Source organism: Neltuma alba, unplaced genomic scaffold, assembly GCF_004799145.2.
Source record: "Neltuma alba isolate B1F8T4 unplaced genomic scaffold, ASM479914v2 tig00010927_pilon, whole genome shotgun sequence".
In the NCBI taxonomy this organism is placed as follows: Eukaryota; Viridiplantae; Streptophyta; class Magnoliopsida; order Fabales; family Fabaceae; genus Neltuma; species Neltuma alba.
The window spans coordinates 558,739-570,621 of record NW_021635703.1 but is presented as its reverse complement, the minus strand read 5'-3'; the positions used below and the strand labels follow the sequence as shown (position 1 = coordinate 570,621).

General features: G+C 38.4%; 3 protein-coding genes across 4 annotated transcripts; all 3 read left to right on the top strand.

Moving 5' to 3' along the window:
• The first annotated feature begins 452 nt into the window (after nucleotides 1-452).
• On the top strand, nucleotides 453-5,690 carry LOC114760015 (receptor-like protein kinase ANXUR1). The gene is made up of 4 exons (XM_028949259.1): nucleotides 453-659; nucleotides 1,420-1,457; nucleotides 3,527-4,575; nucleotides 5,001-5,690. Exons 1-4 carry the CDS (start codon nucleotides 453-455, stop codon nucleotides 5,012-5,014), a joined length of 1,308 nt encoding a protein of 435 aa, XP_028805092.1. The 3' UTR covers nucleotides 5,015-5,690.
• A 1,006-nt stretch (nucleotides 5,691-6,696) lies between these two features.
• LOC114760026 (receptor-like protein kinase ANXUR2) lies at nucleotides 6,697-9,103 on the top strand. 2 transcript variants are annotated; one of them, XM_028949271.1, is made up of 3 exons: nucleotides 6,697-8,368; nucleotides 8,460-8,573; nucleotides 8,676-9,103. In XM_028949271.1, the coding sequence occupies exon 1, from the start codon at nucleotides 7,001-7,003 to the stop codon at nucleotides 8,057-8,059; it is 1,059 nt and encodes a 352-aa protein (XP_028805104.1). In that variant the 5' UTR covers nucleotides 6,697-7,000; the 3' UTR covers nucleotides 8,060-8,368; nucleotides 8,460-8,573; nucleotides 8,676-9,103. The 2 variants fall into 2 exon arrangements, with proteins under 2 accessions (XP_028805104.1, XP_028805105.1); XM_028949272.1 differs by lacking the exon at nucleotides 8,460-8,573.
• Nucleotides 9,104-10,854: 1,751 nt separating this feature from the next.
• LOC114760014 (receptor-like protein kinase ANXUR1) lies at nucleotides 10,855-11,571 on the top strand. Its single transcript, XM_028949258.1, has one exon. The coding sequence runs from the start codon at nucleotides 10,855-10,857 to the stop codon at nucleotides 11,569-11,571; it is 717 nt and encodes a 238-aa protein (XP_028805091.1).
• The last annotated feature ends 312 nt before the right edge of the window (nucleotides 11,572-11,883 follow it).

Below are 11,883 nucleotides of genomic sequence, written 5' to 3'. Positions count from 1 at the left end.
CTCTTGTTGGATTCTGCAATGATAAAAATGAAATGATTATAGTCTATGAGCACGCCCTAAACGGGTCACTCTATCAGTAACTTTGCGGACTAGAGAGCAAGTCAGCAACACTCTCCTGGAAGAGAAGGCTAGAAATTAGTGTAGGAGTGGCTCGTGGAGTACACTACCTTCACTCGGGAGCCAAATACACCATCATTCATCGCAATATTGCACCGACTGCCATTCTTTTGGACGAGAATTGGGTTCCCAAGCTCAACTTTTTCGGGCTCTGTTTAAAAGGGCCAAAGTTTTCAGAAAAGGATGTGAAACCCATAGAGTTGGAATCCGTTGAAGGCACTTTAGGATACAAAGCTCCTGAGTGCTTGCGCGACAATAAGGTCACGCATAAAAGTGACGTCTATTCTTTTGGTGTGGTTTTGTTACAGCTCAATTGTGGAGAGACTTTCTACCAAATGAGCAAGCGGCAAGAACTTCATTATCCTCGGGAAGTACGTAATTTGGCGGAAACAGTAAAAGCTGGGGGAATTATGGATGAGAGTTTGGTGGGAGAAATAGGAGGAGAGTGTTGGAAATTGTATATGGACATTACGGAGAGTTGCTTGAGTGAAGATCCCAATGAGAGGCCAGACATGGGAGAAGTTGAAGTTCAACTTGAACGTGTGCTGCAACTGCAAGAGGAAGCAGATACCAACCATGATTTTCATGCTTTCTTGTTTTAATTTCTCTTCTTGTTTGAATCTTTCGTGCTTGATCGTTTGTGTCTCTCAATTACTACATTGAGAACAAAATAATAAATATGATCTTTTCTTTACGACCAACTCAACTGGAAGAGCTTTGCCAATGCTTCTCTCTTTCCCAACTTGAAGAATCAACCATAAGATGTAGATCTCTTCAAAAACGAAATCCTATTCAAAAGAAGGTTTTCAAAATAATTAACCTGGTCGTCACACAAACATCACTTCACACTGGCATGATGTTTAAACATACTTCATGGAAGAACTGCTGGTAAATCGGTCCAAACAAAAAGCAAATAGCTTGATAAGTTGTCATAACTTGACATTCACAGCTCTCACTGCATATAGTATAAACCTTTTCTACTCTCAATTAGTACAATTCTATTTACAGGTCATATAAAGATGCTCCCTTCTTTAGGTTGTCGTCCGATAAAAAAAGAACATAGATTATCTATCATTAATCATAAAAAATGTGTACATAAGTTCAGGTACGGATTACAGTATCTTTTTCCCCCTCAAATCGCTTTTGTTGTGATGTAGCCTATCTAATGCAACCTGAAAGTATATTCGGACCTGTCATGTTGTAAGTACAACTGCTTAATATATGCTTAAGGTTACTGTGCGATCTGATGTATCTCTCTGTGTTTATGTTGTCAATGCATTTTCTGATTTGTGTTAATGACAGGTTTATAATGACTGGCTTCCCAGCATAAGGATTGATGCGTAAGCAGAAAGCCATGGTGGGAAAACTTGGTACACTGATGGAAAAGACAATAGATAGTAGTTGTTCAAAATGCTGATGAAGCACGGATGGTCTTCACGCTTGGTTTTCAAGGTGTGATTACCTTTAGCAGACTAATTCACTGATGAAGCACTGATGCTCTCGTGCGTAATATACATAATTCTGGATGATTCTTCATCTGTTATCTCTTTGGGTTTGTATAGTGTGCATTCTGGAAATGTGATTTCTTGGAATAACATTCATAGAAGGCTATACAATGAACTTGTTAGAAGGGATAGCAACTCACCAACGCTCTCATAGCGCAATTATTACATTACCTTCATGTAGTAATCAAAAGAAGGCTCTCAAAGTAATTTTGGAACTATTTTGTTAGAACTCATATGCGATACGGAACAATTCTGTCATGCAGGTACAGAGGTATCCACATACACGATGCACAAAATATTACATAGTTCACATTAACAACTAATGATCTTCAATTCATGATTCATACAAAAATTGTTTGTTAGTAAAATCCGAACTTCTCCACATGAAATGCTGGCGTTGTTTGACCGCAGCAGCAATATCAGCATTGGATAAAATCATGAAGGTAGATTTCAGCTGGCAGCTGAAACATTCGGTAGCACACTTCCCGAGGTATCTTTAGTTCACTCTCCTCCCAGACGCCATCGAGAAGATGAGTCTAAAAACCAAGGAATAAATGAGGTTGGCTGATTGAAGAGAGAGGAATGTTGTAGGGAACCAAAGCCCAAATCCACACCCTCTATTCTGCAACTCTGAGCTGCTTTTTTCTATCTCGCTCATGGACTTCTTGTCTGCAAGTCTTAGATGCACCACTATTGCATTCTCATGAAAAACTAAGCGTTGATAAAGTGGTGAGGTCGGTGGTGTGATGAGGAGAGTGAATTGAAGATGTTCTGGGAATGAAAGTGAGGAAGTGAGGGAGTGGGTGTAGGCACCAACGGATCGCTCTGGTGATAATGGTGGTTGATGATGGGTGGAGCTGGATGCTTAATCAGAGCAAATATTTTTACTTGAACAGAATGTGTGACGGAAGGACTTGCGTATTTAACAATATAAAATTAAAGCATCTTCTAAAAAGGAAAAAAAATAAAATTCAGAACCTAATTCAAAACCAGAGGAAATTATGAGAACTGCGAGATTAATTTTCCCTATTACAAATAACATCAATAAAATCATGCTACTTCCTACCTGTCAAGAGTAATTTGTTCAGCAGCAGTTATGAAATGCCTCCGTCATGAAACTAGTGCTATTTGTTTTGGAAAATGAATGAAGTCTCTACCATGAAGATTAGTAACAGAACTTGGTATATCCTGGTTGGGAAATGCATTCATTAAAGTCTTACAGATTACATGGTTAGGATTTTACAATTGTCTAGGAGTCTTTTAGTTATCTCACATCATCACTCGCAGAAGTTCATCTTACTGTTTCCAAGTATTATATACGAAAGAAAGGAGGGGACAGCCACCTGCCAAAGTGCGGTGTGTGTGAAAGTCTTTTCGTTCATTACATTCAGTTTTAACCCTATATTATTAGAAGAACATGAAGTTTAAATATGATGCCCAAAATTGTGATTAATTTGAGGAAATTAATCAAACGAAGTGTTGAATGGCCCAATTTCCATTCAACACTTGAGATCAATTTGAGTAAATCAATCAAATTAAATTGTCAAAATATTAATGGTTTGATCATTCAAATTGAATCCCTTAAACCCTAAAATTATCCTCACGCGAGTCTGAGGTTACCAATTCGGACATAAAATTGATGGTCTTCAACCTTGTATGGAATTAGGACCGTAGGTAGCACATTATAATGTTTTTCAACTAATGGTCCGTGTGGCCTCATGCGACTCTCTTTACCCGGAGGTTGAAGGATCAAATTTTTTGGCCAACCTTCATAGTCACTCGAAGAAATTCATTTGACTAAATTTATAATCCTTGTGTTGGAGTTGGTTCGCTGAGGCTGCCGACAAAGGAGCGTTAGAAAATCCCAAGTCTTGAGTGCAGTCCGTAAACTGCCTCAAACGCAGCTACTGGGAATGGGAATCCTTCACAAGTGCTTTGGAGGCCCTGCTTCCACTTCTCGGAAAACATCCTCCCACAACAATAGAATATCTGTGCCATCGCTTTTCTCTTTCCCAACTTCGAAAATCCACCGACAACTTTGACGACAGCCGGATTATAGGTGAAGGGCCCTTTGGTGTGGGGTATAGGGCTCGCATCTCCGTCAATGGCCAAATGAAAGATCTTGTAGTGAAAAGGCTTCGGCGAGAAGCGGCGAATTCCTCATACGGGCTCTTACTGTATAAGAACGATATCATATTTAGATGTCAGCTTCACCATCCGAATCTCGTGTCTCTGGTTGGATTTTGCGATGATCAAAATGAAATGATCGTGGTCTATGACTACGCCCCAAACGGATCACTCTATCAGCAACTTTACGAAACAGAGGCTAAGCCAGCAATACGACCATGGAAGAAAAGGCTAGAAATCAGTATAGGAGTGGCGCGTGGATTACACTACCTTCATTCAGGAACCAAACGCACCATCATTCACCGCGATATTACACCGTTTGCCATTCTTCTGGGCGAGCATTGGATTCCCAAACTCAATTTTTTCGGGTTCTCTATAAAAGGACCAAAGTTTTCAGAAAAGGATGTGAAACCCATACAGTTGGAATCCATTGAAGGCCCTGTGGGATACATAGCTCCTGAGTGCATTAGTGGCACTAATGTCACGTATAAAAGTGACGTCTATTCTTTTGGAGTAGTTTTGTTAGAACTCATTTGCGGAAAGACTTTATTCCAGATTGTTCAGCATAAGGGGCGTCATGTTGACAAGACTGCAAGTGTCATTCCATTTACAACGAGTGTGGTTAAGGAAGTCCGTAATTGGGAAGAAAGAGGAAATGCTGGAGGAATTATTGATCAGAGTTTGATGGGAGAAATAGCAGCAGAGTGTTGGAAATTGTATATGGACATTACAGAGAGTTGCTTGAGTGAAGATCCCGATGAGAGGCCTGATATGGGAGACGTTGAAGTCCAACTTGAACGTCTGTTGCAACTACAAGAGGAAGCAGGTACCAACCATGCTTTTCATGCTTTCTTGATTTAATTTCTTTGCTTGTTTGAATCTTTCACGCTTACTCTTCCACTAGAAAATCCTTGTTTGTGTCTCTTAATTGTTGGATTCTTTAGATTTAACCTCTCATAATCCGTTTCCATATCATTGCCATTGTCTTCCTTCTCGTGATTTCTTGCGTCTAGTTGGATTGGTGTTTGTGAATAAGAAATATAATTTCTTGTTCTTGATATGGTACCAAAATGTTCAAAAAACATTTATCTTTCACCATTCACGTAATTACAAGTGTTTTTTTTTTTTTAACTTTTTTGTTTTTTTTTTGGGAACCAAATGCAAGCAAATTTTATCTTAGCTGGCTTGTTTTACTTCTGCAATATGCTAGAGGCAAAAATCTGCTGAAAGAACTTTTTAATTCCTTCACAGAGACAGCGCTTTAGCATCAGGCATCAGACCTCACTCTACTTACCAAGAAGGCAAGAACCAGGCTTAACCGTCACCATTATCCATTGCAAATTGCTGGTATATAGTATGTGCCAGAACCACATGTTCTGGAAAGTCACATATGCAATAGTCAATAACAGCATATCTAGATGATATTTTAACAAGCCACAATTGTGCTTGCAGATGCCTTTCTTGTTAATTTAGTCCTATGGCTGCAGTAGGGAATGATATTTTAACTTGGAATGCAACAATTGATGGCAGTTTTACTGTGAAGAGTGCATATTACTCACTAGAAATGATGATGAAATACCGATGGTCTTGACACATGGTTTTCAAGGTCTTTGCATTCAGCAGAATTATTCATGATGTTTGAATTCCATTTTAGATGCAACTATTAGGCACAAGCAAGTTAAATATATAGGTTATGTTCGGTTGGTGACTGGCAATCAAACTACACATTGTCTAACATTTCAAATTACTCGTGGTTACTCAAACTTGGTCATGTCTGGTGTAAGTACCAGTTTCCATGATTCTTGAAGATCCATCAGCCAAAAGTATCTGATGAATAGGTACATACGTGTCCTCTTAACTGTTAAATCAGTAGTCTTTCTGCAACACATGCTGATGAACTTTTCATTTAACTATACGTACTGACCATATTGTTATGTGTTCTATCAGTGCGCAGTGGCCTTGTAGCATTCTTGGATGGCAAGATCAGTCTGCGGAGGATTTCCATGGTTCTTGCTCTTTTGTGCCTTTTCAATTGTTACTCAATTAAGGAGAATATTTTATCCTTTGTGTTTGAGATATACTACCTCAGATCTTTAATCTAAAAGCTAAATAATTAATTTCTGAATATTAAAAAATTGGTTAAGTTAGTTATTTATAATACATGAGTACAATTTTTCTGAAATACCTTTTTTAATCATGGACATTAGAATAGAAATCATTTAACGTTTGCCTCAGTGATTACCAAAAAAGAAGAAGAAGAAGAAAGAAATCATTTAACATTTGTAAATTGTAATCCCCATGGAGACTACTTTGAAGAAAAATGAATAAATATGATCAACAAAGTAAATTTGGATCTTATATTTAGGATCAAATTAAATTTTCAGTTGGCTCTTGTATTTAGAATGAGAAGTAGTATTTTTTTGCTGTTTATTTTTGGGACCAAATGAGTAACTTTTTTGGTAATGAGAAAATACCTAGAAATTGATTTAAATGTTCAAATGCATTTGAACTGATCATGATTTTTCTTTTTAAGGCCCAGAAATGTTCTCCTTCCATGAGATGGAAATATTTAACTTTTTTTAATGTATAGATAGTAATAGCTATATATTTTCGTTTATAGCTGATAAATAATGAATTAATGATATCAGTATTAGATGATTTTGATTTTGATTTTGATTTTAGCAGGGATATTGATTACTGAAGCATTGGAGGATTTTATTTTGGGGAGATTGATGCTAACAAGAGCTATAGAGCTGGCTTCAACAGTGGTGGCATCCCATAAGAAACTTGTGAGCCGGCCTGAGTGAAAACCGCAGGCGTGATGTGACCTTCTTAATTAGTAATTTTCTGTTAATTAATCACAGGAAGATGATCCAAATCCCGAATTATCATCACGCCACCGCTTAAGTTGACCCATTAGGACATTGCCCAACAAACAAACAAAAATAAAAAAAAGGGGGACATGTAATTGATGGTCTTCACCCTTGCATAGAATTAGAATGTATTCTAGTCGAAGTACTGTTCGTCAACTGATGGTCGATGCGGCATCATGCCACCTCTTTACCTCAGGGAGATTCAGGGATCAATCTCCAGATTGGGTATGTGGAAGGTGTGCGTGAAAATCCAAGTTCCAGGGTGTTGACGAATTTGATTTGATAGATGAAAAAGGCCGTGGCGTGCCCATTGTGAAGCGTTAGAAAATCCAAGTCTTGATTGCTTCAAACGCAGCTGCGAGCCGACGTTAACTGGAAATGGGAATCCTTCACAATTGCTTTGGAGGCTGTGGTTCCACTTCTCGTAAACAACCTTCCACAACAATCGAACATCTATGTCATCGCTTTTCTCTTTCCCAACTTCGGAAATTGACCAACGACTTTGACGAAAGCCGGATTATGGGTGAAGGGCCCAGAAGTGTGGTGTACAGGGTTTGCGTCTCCGTCGATGGCCAACTGAGAGATATTGCAGTGAAGCGACTCCGACGAGAAGCAGCGATTTCCTTAAACGGGTTCTCACGGTACAAGACCGATATCATATTTATATGCCAGCTACACCACCCGAATCTGGTGTCGTTTGTTGGATATTGCGATGATAAAAATGAAATGATTCTGGTCCACGACTGCGCCCCAAACGGATCACTCTATAATCAACTTCACGAAACAAGGAGCAAGTCGCCAATACGACCATGGAGGAAAAGGCTAGAAATCAGTATAGGAGTGGCGCGTGGGTTGCACTACCTTCACTCAGGAACCAAACGCACCATCCTTCATCGCGATATCAGACCGGCTTCCATTCTTTTGGATGAGAATTGGCTTCCCAAACTGGCACATTTCGGGCTTTGTTTAAGAGGACCAAAGTTTTCAGCAAAGGATATGAAACCCATACGGTTGGAATCCGTTGAAGGCCCTTGGGGATACATAGCTCCTGAGTGCTTTAGTGCTCCTAATGTCACGTATAAATGCGATGTCTATTCTTTTGGGGTCATTTTGTTAGAACTCATCTGCGGAAAGACTTTATCCCAAATTAGTCAGCATAAGGGGCGTCATACTGAAGCTGCAAGTGTTATTCCATTTACATTCAGTGTCGTTAAGGAAGTACGTAATTTGGGAGGAACAGGAAATGCTGAGGGAATTATGGATGAGTGTTTGGTGGGAGAAATAGGAGGAGAGTGCTGGAAATTGTACATGGACATTACAGAGAGTTGCTTGAGTGAAGATCCCAATGAGAGGCCACATATGGGAGAAGTTGAAATTCAACTTGAACGTGTGTTGCAACTACAAGAGGAAGCAGATTCTAACAATACATCCTTGTGATTTAATTTCTCTTCTTGTTTGAATCTTCCGTGCTTACTCTGAGGCTAGAAAGTACTTGCTTGTGTCTCTTAATTACTAGATTGAGAACAAAATGATGAATATGATCTTACATTTGGGATCAAATTAGCCCACCATAAATCTGTTTTTGTTTTGAAGACAAGGAGAGTGGTCCAAGGACTGTAAAAGGTGTGAATTTAATTAGTCCCAGAAAAATACTGGAAAACAGGCAGTGCCAGAGTCCGTTATGTGATATCCCTGGTGGAGTTACAGCAACGCATGTGGTCGTTCAACCCCCTGCTGGGGACAAAGGTCTGGTTTCTCTTTGCAGTCACATTAGAAAGTTACTACTAATGTTGTCTGTGTTATTGAACTGTATATTGTTCTATTTCACTTGTGACAGAAACATTTCTAATTCTAATTCTGCACATCACTTAACGTTCACTTTTGGGAGGACACTGAGCTGCTCAAATTGACTCTCCTATATATTTCTAACAAATCTAAATCACCTACTTGCGTAAGAGACACAAGATTGTTTCAGTTCTCCATTATTTTGAGTATGTTTTGTTCTAGTTTTTATTCGATGATTAATGTTCTTGACTTTTCTCGTCTAAAACAGAGAAGGAAGCAAGAAGTGAACCGAGGCAGAGCAAGTGTGTTTGTGTAATATTATGGCACTCCCGGCGGAAGACATCAAAGATGACATCTTTCCTGGTTGATCAAGTGTTACACTCTCATTCAGTTTAACATGATTTTTAACTGCCAAAAACTTCCTCATCACTCAACTTTTATCTGCTTTATTGTCTGGTTGTCACAAGAGGCTGAGAGAAATGGGCCTGGTGAAGATTGTGATGCTAGTTATACAGAGGTGGTTCCTCTGAGACAGTAAACTCTGTACAGAATTTTCATAGGTGATGCTTTTCTAGGTGGAGTTCCTTGTTGGGTTTTTATAATTGTTTGTTGAAATGAAACCAACTCTATACATTGCCTTCATGTACATGACTATATATGTGTGTGTGTATATATATATAGATATTAAAAAAAAAACAAGTTATTCTTGTGCCTGAAGTTATTCTCTCCCGTTTGGAAAGAGAATTCCTTTATTTTAAAAAATGACAATTTAGAAGCCATATTTCTTTCACCGAAATTGACAAAATAAAAATAAAAACAGTTGCTTATTTTTTAATACCAACTATCGCCTTGTTTTGCCAATAGCGTTGCCGCCACTCTTGCTCATCTTGCTCTTCTTGGTCCTAATAGGTGTTTCACTTGGTTTTACTAGGCCGAGTCTAATTTCCTTGGTTTCAATAGGCCTAATCTTGCTCTTGCAATTTCCGTAGCTATAACCTCAAATTCTTCTACCAAAGCAACTTTTATCCTCTCCATTTCTTCTATGTCATCCCTTGTAAGGATTATATTGTCTAAGGGCTTGTTTGGTTGGAGAGAGGGGTGGAGGAGGAGAGGGAAAATGAGTCCCTTCTCTCATTTGGTTAAAAATTTTAGAAAAGAGAGAAGTTAAAATGTCCTTTCCCCTTCCTCCTGTACCTTCATTTTAGCTCTACCAAATTTGGAGTTTTTGGATAGAAGCTAAATTTTTAGACTATCATCCACGTATGTTTTATTCTATATTCAACTACTACCTATAAAATATATTATTATAATATTTATTTCAAATAATAAATATATTATCTTAAGTGAAAAATAAAAAAATATAAATTATTTAATTTAAAAGTATATTATAATAAAAAATAATCAAAATAAAAAATTATTTAAATAAAAAATTATAATATTATAAAATTAATTGTTTTTCAATAAATATATTATTTATTAAATATATTTTAAAGCTGAAAACAGGTATAGCCTAAAAAATAAATTTTCATTTTTTAGAGTATAAAAATTTGTTAATTTGATTATTTAAATATATTATTATATAATTAGAATAAAAAATTACTCTATCAATTTTTTTATAGTCTTCCACCCTTCTCCGATCCTGCCAAGCATAGTGTGATAGGACAATTAGTCCTGCTTATAGCCTTTATCAAACAATTATTCCTGCTCATTGTTCCCCTGTACAATACATTGTGGTTCATGTTTCACCAATAAAAACTCTCTAAAATTTCCTCAATTTTACCTTGCTAAAACATGGAAGGATTTCACTTTGGGAAGATGGATTTTCCTTGTCAACAAGGAACTGAAGCTGGGCTTCAATAATGGCGGCATCTCGTAAGAACGTAGGTAAGACGGCCGGAGCCAAGACCACACATGTGATATGAGCTTAATTACTAATTCTCTGTCAACTAATTACAGGATCTCTATCCATGATTATGAAAATGACGCTGAAGTCAACGAAACGCGGATCAAGCAATGCGCTGGTGGACCTGTTCTCCAGCACCTACAAACTCAATGTCTAGCGTCTATTGATTGCCTCAAACTCAGCTGCGGGGCGACGATACAGGGAATGGGAATCCTTTACCAGTGCTTCGGAGGCTCTGGCTCACCTAGAGAAAAACAACCTTCCACAACAGTAGAAGATCTATGCCATCGCTTTTCTCTCGCGCAACTTCGAGAATCCACCGACGACTTTGACGGCAGCCGTTTTATCGGTGAAGGGCCCTACGGTGTGGCGTACAGGGGTTGCATCTCCATCGACGGCCAACTCAAGGATATCGCAGTGAAGCGGCTCCGACAACCAGAATCATACGGGGATCTCACTGTACAAGAACGAAATCATATTTATGTGCCAGCTACGACACCCGAATCTGTTGTCTCTTGTTGGGTTTTGCGATGATCGAAATGAAATGATTGTGGTCTATGACTACGCCCCCAACCGATCACTCTATCAGCAGATCCACGGAATAGACAGCAGTTCGCCAATAAGGCCATGGAAGAAGAGGCTAGAAATTAGTATCGGAGTGGCGCGGGGGTTACACTACCTTCACTCAGGAACCAAACGCACCGTCATTCATCGCCATATAACATCGGCTGCCATTCTTCTGGGCGAGAATTGGGTTCCCAAGCTCGGATATTTCGGGCTCTCTTTAAAAGGACCGAAGTTCTCAGCAAGGGATGCGAAGCCCATAAAGTTGGAATCCATTGAAGGTCCCTGGGTATACACGGCTCCTGAATGCTTACGCGCCACCAATGTCACGTATAAAAGTGACGTATATTCATTTGGAGTAGTTTTGTTAGAACTAGTTTGCGGAAAGACTTTATCCCAAATCAGTAATCACGAGTGGCGTCAAGTTGAGAACACTGCAGATTTTTTCCAATTTACGATGAGCGTTGTTCAGAAAGTACGTGACTTGGCAGGAACAGGAAGAGCTGAGGGAATTATTGATGAGAGTTTGGTGGGAGAAATAGGAAGAGGGTGCTGGAAATTGTACATGGACATTACAGAGAGTTGTCTGAATGAAGATCCCAATGACAGGCCTGATATGGGAGACGTTGAAGTGCAGCTTGAACTTCTGTTGCAGCTACAAGAGGATCCAGATTCTAACAGTATAATGATCCCTTGATTAATTCTCTTGTTGTAATGGACTACATCCGCTGTTTAATACTACCTCTGCTATATTTAATACTACTATAAAAATTTGTTAGACTTTTATTTTGGTTTGAAATATAAGATCTCAGTTCACCTTGTCTTTCCTATTTATCTTTTTTGTTTTAATATAGTCCTTATAATAATGATAGTTTTAGCTAATACATTTAATTAACAAAAATATTTTAGAAAAATCTTTGAAAATAATGACTAATAAATAGGACTATAAGAGTGCATATTTTTGTTTTATAATTTATAGCCAGCAACTAATGGATCAATGGTATCAGTA